Source organism: Myzus persicae, unplaced genomic scaffold, assembly GCF_001856785.1.
Source record: "Myzus persicae strain clone G006 unplaced genomic scaffold, MPER_G0061.0, whole genome shotgun sequence".
NCBI lineage: Eukaryota > Metazoa > Arthropoda > Insecta > Hemiptera > Aphididae > Myzus > Myzus persicae.
In genome coordinates this window covers 293,091-305,942 of record NW_019102683.1, presented here as the reverse complement: position 1 = coordinate 305,942, position 12,852 = coordinate 293,091, and the positions used below count along the sequence as shown (strand labels likewise).

The following is a 12,852-nucleotide window of genomic DNA, read 5'->3' as shown; positions in this document are numbered from 1 at the left end:
ATATTAATTTATGCATGCATTATAACAATTTATACATTTAAATTTAAATACTTAAAATATGCCATTACTGTTTAAATATTAATATAATACTGTGGTCTGTGACCGAAATAATTACTATGTTACAGGTTTCCCACTTGTAATTATGATTGTTTGGGGTGTTTCTAAGGTCGTCACACCAATTGAATCAGAGGTGAGTTTAATGGTTTAACAGTCTTTAAATTCATCTTAGTAATATAGGAATTAAAAATTAATTAATATTTTTTTGCACTCTCAAAGCTTAAGTGTTTAACAATCCAGTTTTGAAAAGTTTATTGATAATCTTACTTTTTTATCCTTAGTAACTTTTTAATCATGGGAACGAAAAACATTGTTAATGAGACATTTAGCTTAAGTTGAACAATGTGCATCACTTATATTTGAATTATATTTTTTTTTAAGTACGTAGTATAATATATTTTTGATTCAAATTTAAAAACAACAAAATCTTTTTTTAATTAACTGGTTGAATAAAATATTATTCTAAGATAATATTTAACCTAGTTTATGATATATTTTTTAACTAAAATTTTGTGATATTATACATATTTAGATTAAAATAGGTTTTCAAAATTAAGTTTGTATTTCTATTTAACTATTTAAGTATTTTTTTTTTACCAAATAACTACAAATAAGCATTTTATAGATTAAATTTTAAAAATTAATTCAGTTTAAAATGACTCAAAACCAAAACCTGTTGGTTCATTTCTCCACTCAGAATCTATAAAAATAAATAACTTATAGTTGTTGTATAAATAATTTATTAAATATCCTTAGTCGTACAGGCTGACCTCTAAGCTCAGGATCTCTTTTCGTAGGTATCCAATGAATCAAATTTAACACTGATATTTATGTCATCTTCAGAAGCATCATATATTCATATTAGATAATTAAATAGATTTTTTTTAATGGGTATTAGAAGTTTGTATCAGTTAAATAGATTATAACTTAACTCTTTTTTTTTTTAGTCAATTGACTTAAAGATTTTTTTTTAACCATAATTTATTCTTTATACATTTTGATAAGAATAAAATGACATACGGAAGGTTGACCACATATCAGTCAGAAAAGCAAAGTGCTGTGTTCGCTAATGACAGCACAAATGCACGCGTGCCCCGTACTGATAAAAACAGTTTGACGGGCTTGATAGAAACTAGAAAAATCCAATTTTTTAGCTTTTGTTTATCAATTGATAAAATAGGGGAAACATAATAGCGAATCATTGATTCTTGTACAAGGTACTTACATTGTATTTAACCCCTTGTAACAAGTTTGGTGATTTCAAACTGATTAAATTAGTAATGCATTTTCTCCGATAACTAGTCGATGTACTTAAATGATTCGTCAACATATCGAAACTAGAAAGTGTTTTAGTAGTTAAAAAAGGAGTCAAAATTAAACAGAAGTTAACCTTTTAAAAAGATGAATAAATAAAAATTATCTTAGTATTTGTAAAATTTTGTAGAAATCAAATCAATGGTAATCACTTTTTTGTATTCCAAGTCTTTATGTTATTATATAATTGAAAATGAAATATTTTTATCGAGGAGTTTTTAAATGAACTCAAGGGGAAAAATATTATATTGAATTCATTGATAGTATACAGACCTTAATACTTATTTTTTTTATTTAATAAAAACAATAATTATAAAAAACATGTAAACATTTTTAAATATTTATGATTCATCTACCTCCTTTAAGCGTTGCTTGTGATGGAGATAGAGAAAATACAAATACTGTAACAACACATTTATTTTTACTGCTCGTAGTTAATAATGTACCTATGGGCTATGTGTAATATTATGTTATTAATATAGGTACATCATATATATCTATAATAATTATATAGCCATATAGGTATTGGTATAAAGTATACAAGGATCCAAAAACCCTTGAAATAAAATAAGAAAAAAGGAGAACACTAATTTAATAACAACTTCCAAGAAGCGAGAAGAAAACATGATAACAATTCCTACAGCATCTAATTTGGAAAATTAAAATCAACGCAGAGCAAGGCAAATAAAACAACTAGACAGCAAATGATAGCATCAGAAAAAAGAGTTTTGGACAAGGGGGGCTTTAGAGACCAACATGGTTGGGGGGACCTAAATTATATTTTTCAGAAAACTTTTGATTTTATAGTATTTTTCTTAAAAATATACAATTGTTTAGAAATAGGGGATTGGGAAGGTGCCTTGGTCCCTAAACCCCCTGGAGCTACTCTTAGTTCAGGATGACATTGGGATCCATGAGAAGGATCCAAGTCAACTTTTATAAAAGTGTAAATCGATTAATGATTGTTATAAATCATTTGTTTTGGTACCTGCATTATGAGAGTTAATGATAGTTAGGTACCTTTTAATAGACTCCATAGTGATTTCAGACAAATATAATGATGAGAAAGATGTGTTTCGAGAAAACAATCATTCAAATCATGATAACAATAGTAGTACAGATGGAAACTCTTATTTATTTGAAGAACTGTGGTAACAGTATTAGCAGAACTAAGTTTGGAATAAATTAAATCAGATGTGTCATCATAAAGAACAACAAAGAACTGGGATAAGATAATATTAACCCAAAAGTAACATTTTAGACACTATATCATGGACAAATTATAAAACTATATCTTGAGAAATTTATGTGAGGTACGCGGGAAATTCAGGAAATTTAAGGAGTAGGAAATATAATCGTGTACTAGAATAATATGCTGATGGCATTTTGATACTTGGATAATTTAAAATAAAAATGGAAAGAAGTGTAAGAAAACTTATATAGGAAAGTCGAACGACGAGTCTTGTAAATCAATTTTGATTGGTTAGTTATCCTTTGATTAAGTTAAGAGATTAAAATTCTTACAGGCATAATCATAAGTTATAAAAACACTAATATGTTAAACATAACGAAATAAAGATCAGAATAAGTGCAGCAAATTGAGGATTTACACAATGAGTAAACATTTTGCATTTAAACTTCTCTCAAGAGATAAACGATAAAATCTGTATATAATGTACTGCATATTGTACTCATATCTCGTTATTACAACAGGTGGTTGTGAGACGAGGTCACATACGTCACACCAGCCTATCATTTTCAAAATATTGAAATTTTAATTTCTATCCTTTATTACACTATTTGAATGAATTTGTGCTCTGTGGTTAAGTTGGGTGGTTCAGAATTTGTAGATCCCTTAGGTCCCTTAGGTCCCTCAGGGGCTTAGGAGACTAACGTCACGTGACACTAGTCTCCGACATAACTAACTAAAATGGTATTACCTACTATGAGTGGAGAATGAGCATAGACTAAACAGACTGCAAAGTGGTCCCAATTTAAGAGATTTTGTAAAATAAAAAAAGGTTGGAATAGCTGGATTTGTATGAAGCGCAGAGGGTAAATTAATTTAACTAGCAAGTACTTACTACCTAATAAAAGCTAAATAGAATACGATCGATACGACGATTACGTTAACGTTGGATGGCCCGTGTGATGATAAACGATTTTAAAAGTATCGAATGAGCATTGCACATCCAAAAGATCGAGAATGTTGGATATCTTTCATATAGAAGTTGCAAAAAAGCCTGAATCGTCAGTAGAGTAAAAAAAATAATATATTATATTATCATATGCATTACCTATTATACACCATATTATTTTATATGCGTTATACCTACATGTATTTGAAAAACGTAACGTCCAAAAGGAGATAATTATATATTTAATGTAACAGGTTTTAATAATAATGATTCAATGTCTATTCATATTTATCAAATTTTCTATTTTAAGTTCAGTATGACGCGTCATGACGTAAGAAAATAATATTAATCGTATTAATATGGTTTTATGGCAATATTCTCATTTGCTATTTACTTCTTAGTTGTATAAACGATAAGCTTGTAATGTAGTATTGAAAAAATAATGCAAAGATTAATGGGAAATCAAAAATTGAAATGTTTAATATATAAATATTTAAAATTAATTTCACTCAAGTTTTCAAGCATTTCAAATATTTTATTTTTATTTTTTTAGTTGAATCCAAATATCTTGATGTTTAAAAATTTATCAAAATCCCATACTGTCAAAATGGCAGAAATGTTCTATTTCACGTAGATAAAAAGGAATTCAAGGGAGTATACTGGAATGCGTTCTGTTTCGTATTAATGTATTATACAGTTGTAGAGTTGCTAGAAATTCTAAAAGTATTACATTTCTCGTTTCGATACGTATCAAACATTAAATGGTTTTCTTGTGATCCAATACGAAGTTAAGCATGTGCCATTGAGCCAACTTCTCTAAACATCTTATCAGATATCGGGTTCAATCAATTTCGGACTGTGTAGCAGCTGTTGTGTGTGGGATCTACAGTTAGCATCCCATGCGAAGTTAGTGTTTTACACTTTTCTTTTGTTGCCTGCTGTCTGACTATCAAATTCACCCGATGCTTACTTACCCCGTAAGTGACTGAGTATTAATTTATTAGATAAGTTTACTTGTAAATAATATATGGGTATGTAATGATTAATGGGTAGGTGCTTATTGTACAAATCATTTATGCAAACTGTGCATTCAATGTATAAATTATAGTTATTTAATTTTTTAAATTTATATTTAAATATTTCATTTTTGATGTCAATAAGCTAGTACGCTGGTGCACATTAACACTGTTTTTAATATTTAATATATATTATTATAAATAGTATTTACGCGCTGTTTTAAATTTTCATAAGGTAATTGTATCAACCATAGTTGTTCTATGTTTTGAATACTCTTGATAATTATTTAGATTTGTTTATTTTTACTAAAGAATATAGTTCATAAAACAATAGTGTTGTTATCAACTATATTATTAATACTTTTATTTAAATTGTTAGTATGTCACAGAAGTCCTGAGTATCCCGTATCACCCTTTTGTCTCCGTGGAAAATCAATGTATTAATAATAATATGTGATTAAGTGGTTTATTTTACAGTGATAAGTATTGAAGTTCTAATTGAATGGCAAGTGATTACATTTTTTAGTTTCGAATATTTTGTTATCATATTAGTTTCATTCAAAACAATTTTAATGAATATCAAAGCAAATTAAGTTGTTGACTTTGTAAAAATTATAGTTTTGTTAGCAAATCACGAATGACATGATTTAAGCAATCTGGCTGATTTCTTTATGGCAAACTACTGTGGCATCCTCTTAATGTCACAATTTTTGGAAATAGGTAAAATGGCTTTATCCTATAGTTGCAATGTTGCAATTTATGGACTCTTGTTGTGTCAGTGTTTAATTCACTACTGAACAACTTAACTAATGGGTTATTAAATATTATTTATACAGATTATCTGACAAATCCGCTTTTTAATTGATGTTGATTAAATAATGCGATTCATGTTTCGCTAACATAATAAGGTATTATTCAAACGAAGTCAACAACTTAATTTGCTTTAAATCAGTCGATTTTCACTCAATTTTAATAGTTTACTGTTTTAAAAAGTATTACCTACCTTAAGACATGATTTTTTTAATTTTTGAAGAAAAAAAAATGAATCTTAAACCATTAAATTGGAATTCATTATTTGTATTACTGTACAAAAATGAGCATTTAAATATTCAAATTTCTATGGATATACTACTGCCTAATGTTGATACCTAACTTTTGGACAAACTGTGTATTATAATTAGTAATAACGTAATACAATTTTGTACTTTTATATAATAATGATATTTATTTTTAAAACTTTTTTTTCTTATACAGTTATACCTACATACGATATTCACAATATGAATTAATTACATAGTACTATAAACGGTGATCACTGATCATATTAGATTTATTAGATTACAATGAAAATAAAATACAACTTTGTATTAAGTACCTAAATACAAAATGTATTATAATTATATGATTGTAAAATTAAAATGCATTATTTAACACGATGAACAGTTTGATCATGATGATGGTAAAATAGAGGTAAAAAATTGTAATGTTTATGCATTCAGAACTTATAAACCTATTCAATATAAATATTTAACAATTCTGCTTAGGTATTAATTTTTTTTTTAATATAACTTAACATTTTGAAAATTTAAAAACAATGATATCAATATGCTCTTTTTAATATTTATTATGGCTTATAGTTTTTATAGTAATCCATTCTTTAATTAAATTATTTTTTGTTACCTAGTCAAAAAGTTGAATAAAAAAAGTATAAAACTAAAAGTACATACAATTTATGTTTCTGTTACAGGAAACAAGCGATTCTTGTACTTGGATGACACCGCATCCCGTGCACGATTGGATCTACCAAGGGCCGGCGATAATAGTGTTGATTGTAAACTTGGTTTTTCTATCAAAAATCATGTGGGTAAGTTGACTTTTATTTTCACTTTTAAAGTGGAAAAAATATCTGTTTGATATGATGCATGATATATATATATACGAGAAAAATAAAAACAGGACTTAATTTCTAAAATCGAAGTTAAGTTAGGAGGTGTAAATATACCGGAAATAATCTTTGAAATTAAGTTGAATTACTTCACATACCTCAATTTTAAACGGCAAAAAACAAATGACTATAAGTCAATAAATAATGTTTATTTTTACTTGACGATTTTAGTTTTACTTATTTTTCTTATAATAATAAGTAAATAAATAATTTCAGACTGGTAGCACATTTTTTTAGTATAGACAATATTAGACATATAAACACTTTATAATATATAAGACACACACGTGTTCCATAACCCTACAGTCCCAAGACCCTACAGTACCACAGTCCACAACCTACAGCTAATGGCCTCAGTTGCCGAAGCTTAAAAATAATAATAAAAAATATATATATTAGAGGAATGTATTGGAGTATTGGACTATTAAAAATAGTTAAATAAATAGTATAGTATAGGTGTACAATTTAAATAATCGTATAGTTATAATAATATTTTTAGAGCCAACGAAGCAAGTAAACTGAGACAATAATTTGTAAAAAATTATTATTTTTACCTTATTGATTTACTTAACATTTAATAGCCTTATTCTATGCAACATGATATATGTGTTTCAGTGTTTGTGAGTGTAATTTGTATAAATATTGTGTATATTGCGTATTTGCGTGTGTGATCACGAAATGTCTCATTTAAATTTGTATTTGAAAATTAAATTATTTGTGTATCCTATGAAACCTGAGTGTATGTTGCAAGAGAACTGGGAAGTAACGTAGATAATATATTATTATATACAATACATGTATATGATAAATAACTAAGAAGTAAATGTTACATTCCCAAAAGAAAACTTAGTACCTACCTTACTAAAAAATATTAAATCCAGAAAGTATGACATCGGTCATCGTTAAACGTTCATGGACCTGGCTCTCAGACCAACTCCTTTCGGGGGTCTACATCAACAATTATTGTAACATTATTATAATTTATATTTGAAATTAAAATGTAAGTGCAACATATTGTAGAAACTTTTTAGGTAACTTAGGTATAAATATAAATGTAAATCAATGGTTTTATTTATATTGTACAGTTTACTGAGCGTTAAAAATAATTAAATAGTCTACGTTTATTTTGTAATTTACGGAGAAAAACATAATAAGAAATATCTTAAAAATAATAATATTTTGCACACATTACAAATACTAATATACAAATATAAAACAAATACTTGAAATTGAATATGTCTTAAATGCATGAAATAAAATAATCAATCAGCATATTAAGTAGCAACAGTACTTATGACGTTGCAAATTGCGATGTAAAATAATAAATACTAAAAGAGTTAAAGTTAACTAAACGTAATACAATATAGTTTTAGTTATTATAAGGTACTTATCATAAATACAATTTATTAATTTCACATAATTCTGTATATAATTAATATAATCTGTAAGTATGTATAATTATATAAATATGGTATACTTACGTAAATATTAACTCTCATTTTAGATTTTGAGGAGAGTGATAAATGCATTGGTTTTACAATACCTAATGTTTTTTATTTTTGTTCTGTTTTTTTTGTCTTGTCATCACCTTTTGGGGCTGTAAAAATGCTTCGATACTTTAGCATCTTTTCTTTTAAGCAAGTTAGATCGTTGATACTTTTGGAGGGGAAGGATATTTAAACAAAGAATAACAATTTCAGTTATTTTGTTGCAATTTAAAAATATTATTCGCGAGTACTTGAATATTTTAAAGTATATTATTATATTTTATACACTCAATAACATTTTCAAAGGGGTATCATATATTTTCATATTTTTGGAAAAAAAATACTTGTATTGTAATACATCATAAATTATACTTAGTTATATAAATGACCGTCTTTACTCTGAATCATTTTTCGTATATAATAGTTTTGTATATCAATGTCTATCGAATTCAAATTTAACTTACCAAAGACCTAGTACCCACTTTTTTCCAGTTATACCTATACTTACATGTAGTCTATAATCTATACTATGTTCCTACTAATATTGAAATATCCTTGTAATGTTGATTATAATGTTGGTAATATGATTTATTAACTTATTATTTGAATAAAATATTGAATGTTATTGTAGTATTATTTTTTACTGAATTTAATATTTGTATGATGAATAAAAAAATAGGTTGTTAACACAATCAGGTGTATACACTATACAGTTATTAGTTACGTCAGTATGCCATATTTTGACATTAAATAAAGTATTATAATTTAAAGAAAACGTGTTTCTAACATTATATTACATTTGTAGGTACTAATAACAAAGCTAAGGTCAGCGAATTCGGCTGAAACCCAACAATACCGCAAAGCCAGTAAAGCTTTGTTAGTTCTTATACCATTGTTAGGCGTTACCTACATACTAACTATGGTTGGCCCTACGGAATCCGGTACTTACGCTAACTATTATTCTTATGGTAGAGCTACACTTTTGTCTATGCAGGTAAGCTTAAAAATGTTGATAAAGATAATGTTATTATTTTGTAGAAAAAATCGGTCAGATATCTCAGGTGTCTGGGATTACACCTGCCTGATATTCACACGATTCTCTTAATATAATATAATCTGAGTAATTGTATACTATAAATGTATATACTATGCACGTTATATTTTTAATAAATAATGCTTAAGTTGAATCTTGATTTACGATGTAATGCGATCTTATTATTCAAAATTTGAAATAATGAATATTAAAAGATAATATTTTTTAATTAATTAATATTACACTAAAAAAAAAACAAATATATTTTTTTTATCCTTGACACATTAAATGCAGTGTTGTATTATATTTTAACACTAGCTTAAAAATTTAAAATTTACATCTTTGTAATTAATTTGTATTTGTACAGGGCTTTATGGTGGCAATATTTTACTGCTTTGTCAATTCTGAAGTTAAGAATACGTTCAAACATCATTTCATTCGATGGAATGACGCGAGAAATCTGAGAACCGGTGGCAGCCGAAGATTTACTTATTCAAAGGATTGGTCACCGAACACAAGGTCCGATAGTGTCAGGTATTATTTTAATCTACTTGATGTCCTTATGTAAATTTAAACTGAAGCAATCATTCTTGTTTGTGGATGGTGATCAAATGTTTTTATAGGTGGTCAATGTCTAGAAGATTACCCTCTCAAGTATAATAACGATTTTTTTTCGATTTTTAACAAATTTATAATATTTTACTATCAACTATACCTAAATAAAAATTTATGTGATTAAGTGTTTTTACTAAAAATTTAAGATTATGTAAAAGCTGTTATATGTTTAAATAGTATTTTCATTTAGGTAATTTATTACACACCAATGGACACAATATACTGCGAAAAATAGTTAAATTATACAATTATACGTACCTACTTCACTAGTCACGAATATTAGCTTTATTTATTATTTCTTAAATCTTATTAAATATACATATTTTATCAATATTCAATACTCTCTATTTTTGAGGAATTCGAGTTCATGTGCATTAAGCTATAATAGGCGTATAGATTTCCAATAATTAAATTAAAAATAATTTTAGGAGCGTTGAAAAATAAATGAAACAGATTTAAAATTACGTATATATTATACCATATAACATGATATACCTCATATTATACCTTCAAATTTTTTGTTTTTTTTAATTATTCGGGCAATTTTGATAAAATGAGTTGACATTTTAATTAAACAATTCATTTAATTTATTTTTCATTTAGAAAATAATTATCATCTACGATATTTGAATTTTTCTTTTTTCTTGTTTGGTGTAGTGTTAATGTAAAACGTTCCATGAGAATGATAATAATTACATTCTACTCACAAACCACTCCATATTAAAAATTATAAAAACGTTTGATAACAAAAATATTTACTATAAAATGTATTAAAACTTTCGTTAACAATAATAATAATATAGTTCTCAATTTTAAATAACATTTTAGCTAGTTTTGAATTTAAACGATTGAAATAAAATATAAAATAGGTAAGAAATATTTGTAGTTAACAAATTAAATTTTTTATAAATAAACAACATAATAAGTTGAAAATTAAAATTTTAATACATTAATTTTAATATTGTGTTAAAATTATTAATTTTAATGCAATACAGACATTTGATGGATAAATATTGAGTAGTATAACGATAACTTACTGCATTCCGACTATAATCAACACAAATGGAAACGAAATTTAGATTTTAAGTTAAATGATAACGGAATATTGAACGAATATATTTTTAGATTTTGAATGTCTTGAATGTGTGATTATTTTTCTTTTGTGTCTTCGACTACTTAAAGGATTGTTTCTGGCAGAAAATAGGATCTAGTTGATACTTTTTTTTCTTTTTTTTTGTGGGAGGCGGTTGGGTGAGTTAGGAAATTTATAGATGTATGGTATATTTAGCTATTTGGCATTTTATAGATTTAGTTTTTAATAAACTTTTTTTTTAATCAAAAAACTTTTACATGTAAGAAAAAAGTTCTTATAAGTTAATCTTATACCAATTTAAAATATCAAATACTTGTAATCACTTAGTTTGAAGGATACGTAAAATCACTAAAAATGATTTGATTTGATTTACATTTTATTGCAAAAAAAAACTATGGCCCAAATTAAAAAGAACAATTGTATGACTAAGTAGCATCGAGTATACAAGATCTAACAATTATTTTTAAAACTACAAAGTTCAATATTTTGAAATAAAATATAATATAAGAAATCAGTTTCATGTCAATCACCGATCGTACACAAGTATTGTGATACTTAGAGTTATAATTTCAGTCACGTTGTCAGGAGATGTTTCTGCAGACTAGATAATAATGATTGCGTAATATTGTTATAAGTGAATTCCGATCGCCTTGCAGCTCATTTTTCCTCAAAAAAGAAATATTACTACATATTTGTTTGTACATTGAGATGATACCTATATAATTCACGTATCCATAACACTTAGTACCACTTCTAAATAAATATAATTAGAAAAACATCGTCTATATTTTTTTAAAGAAATACAGTTTTGTTTCGTCAAAATTCAGTAATGTAGTTACTTTTATTTTATTTTACATACCCACTCAGAATATATACCCTTATAACACAAAATTGCTAAGTTAATGGTTAACTTGATTTTACATATTACACAGAGAAGGATTTATCTTTTTTACAGCTATAGGCTATAACCAAACCAACAATTTGTCACTCCTATAACAGGTGAACAAGTAATAATACCCTTTCTAAAATACCTACTTTTGGGTTAGGTTAGGGTATTAAATACCTACACAGTATTATAGTTGTATAAGAAAATCATTTAATTTAACTACCTTACTATCCTTGGTATAATTTAAAATATTTGTTTAGCACTTACCAGTTACCTAGGCACGTACTATCTTGCAGATTTGTAAAATACGCTCAGAACGGACACACCCCACGCGACACGTTGTTTCAAACACAGATAACGAAACAATATAATAATATTAATAATCAAGTTTTTGATTATTATTATCATTACAGTTTTGAGTTCATAATAACAGCATAGGATTGTCGAATTAGTAATAACGTGTGGCAGTTTTTGTATTTATTTTTCCCAGAAATAACAACGAAGTCGATCCCCGATAAGAATACTATTGATAACCATTGTTGTTTGATAAATTAACCATGAATGACAGTATGTATTTTTAACGTTGCGACGTGGGCTCTGGGTGGACTATACCAACGTGTTAAATATACTATTATCAAAAACTGTTTTCTATCTAGTTGTTTACTATATTCATAATAACTATAAATTAAAATGAACCAAAATAAATAGGTAAACTGTATACTATGTACAATATACAAAAATATAAAATATAACAAAGTACAAGCATTATTCATTCTTTTTCGAAAATATAAAGTAATTAATTTTCAATTTTTTTTATACGTTTGATGTTTTTTAATAAAATACTGCAAAATTTGCCGCCCTAAGCTGCTGCCTACAGTGTCTAATGGGCGATTGTCTATTATATTTATTTCAAAGTTTTCCCCCATTCCTGTATCAGAACGTTCTCAAGTCTCTAGGATGAGGTCACGAATAATTTGTCTTATGTAAACGTCTAATATCTTATTAATAGACCACCACTACCTGCATATATTTAAAGTACTCAATTATTCCTCCTAGTTAAAAAACAATTTTATTTCTATGATAGTAACAGATGAATTTACTTTTACTGCCTGATTCTAAAAATTGGCTAATAATCAAAACGGCTCACTGCAATAGTAATTTACACATTTTTGATTACCGACAGAGAAATTATCCTTTCATTATTTTGGCCACATGCGCCCGTCAAATTCAGGTCAATTACCCTTTGTCATTTGAATTATTCTATCCTC

The 12,852-nt window shown here is 26.6% G+C and overlaps 1 protein-coding gene across 5 annotated transcripts in view; it reads left to right on the top strand.

Moving 5' to 3' along the window:
* Nucleotides 1-12,852, top strand: part of LOC111032947 (diuretic hormone receptor-like) — a 78,035-nt gene that overhangs the window by 24,827 nt on the left and 40,356 nt on the right. For 2 of the 5 annotated variants that reach the window (XM_022313441.1, XM_022313445.1), the window contains exons 8-11: nt 126-190; nt 6,273-6,389; nt 8,763-8,951; nt 9,358-9,509. In XM_022313441.1, coding sequence (XP_022169133.1) covers nt 126-190; nt 6,273-6,389; nt 8,763-8,951; nt 9,358-9,509 — 523 coding nt within the window. Of the gene's footprint in view, nt 1-125; nt 191-6,272; nt 6,390-8,762; nt 8,952-9,357; nt 9,525-9,613; nt 9,694-12,852 lie in introns of those variants that run through there. The other 3 variants (XM_022313440.1, XM_022313443.1, XM_022313444.1) reach the window with 2 other exon arrangements.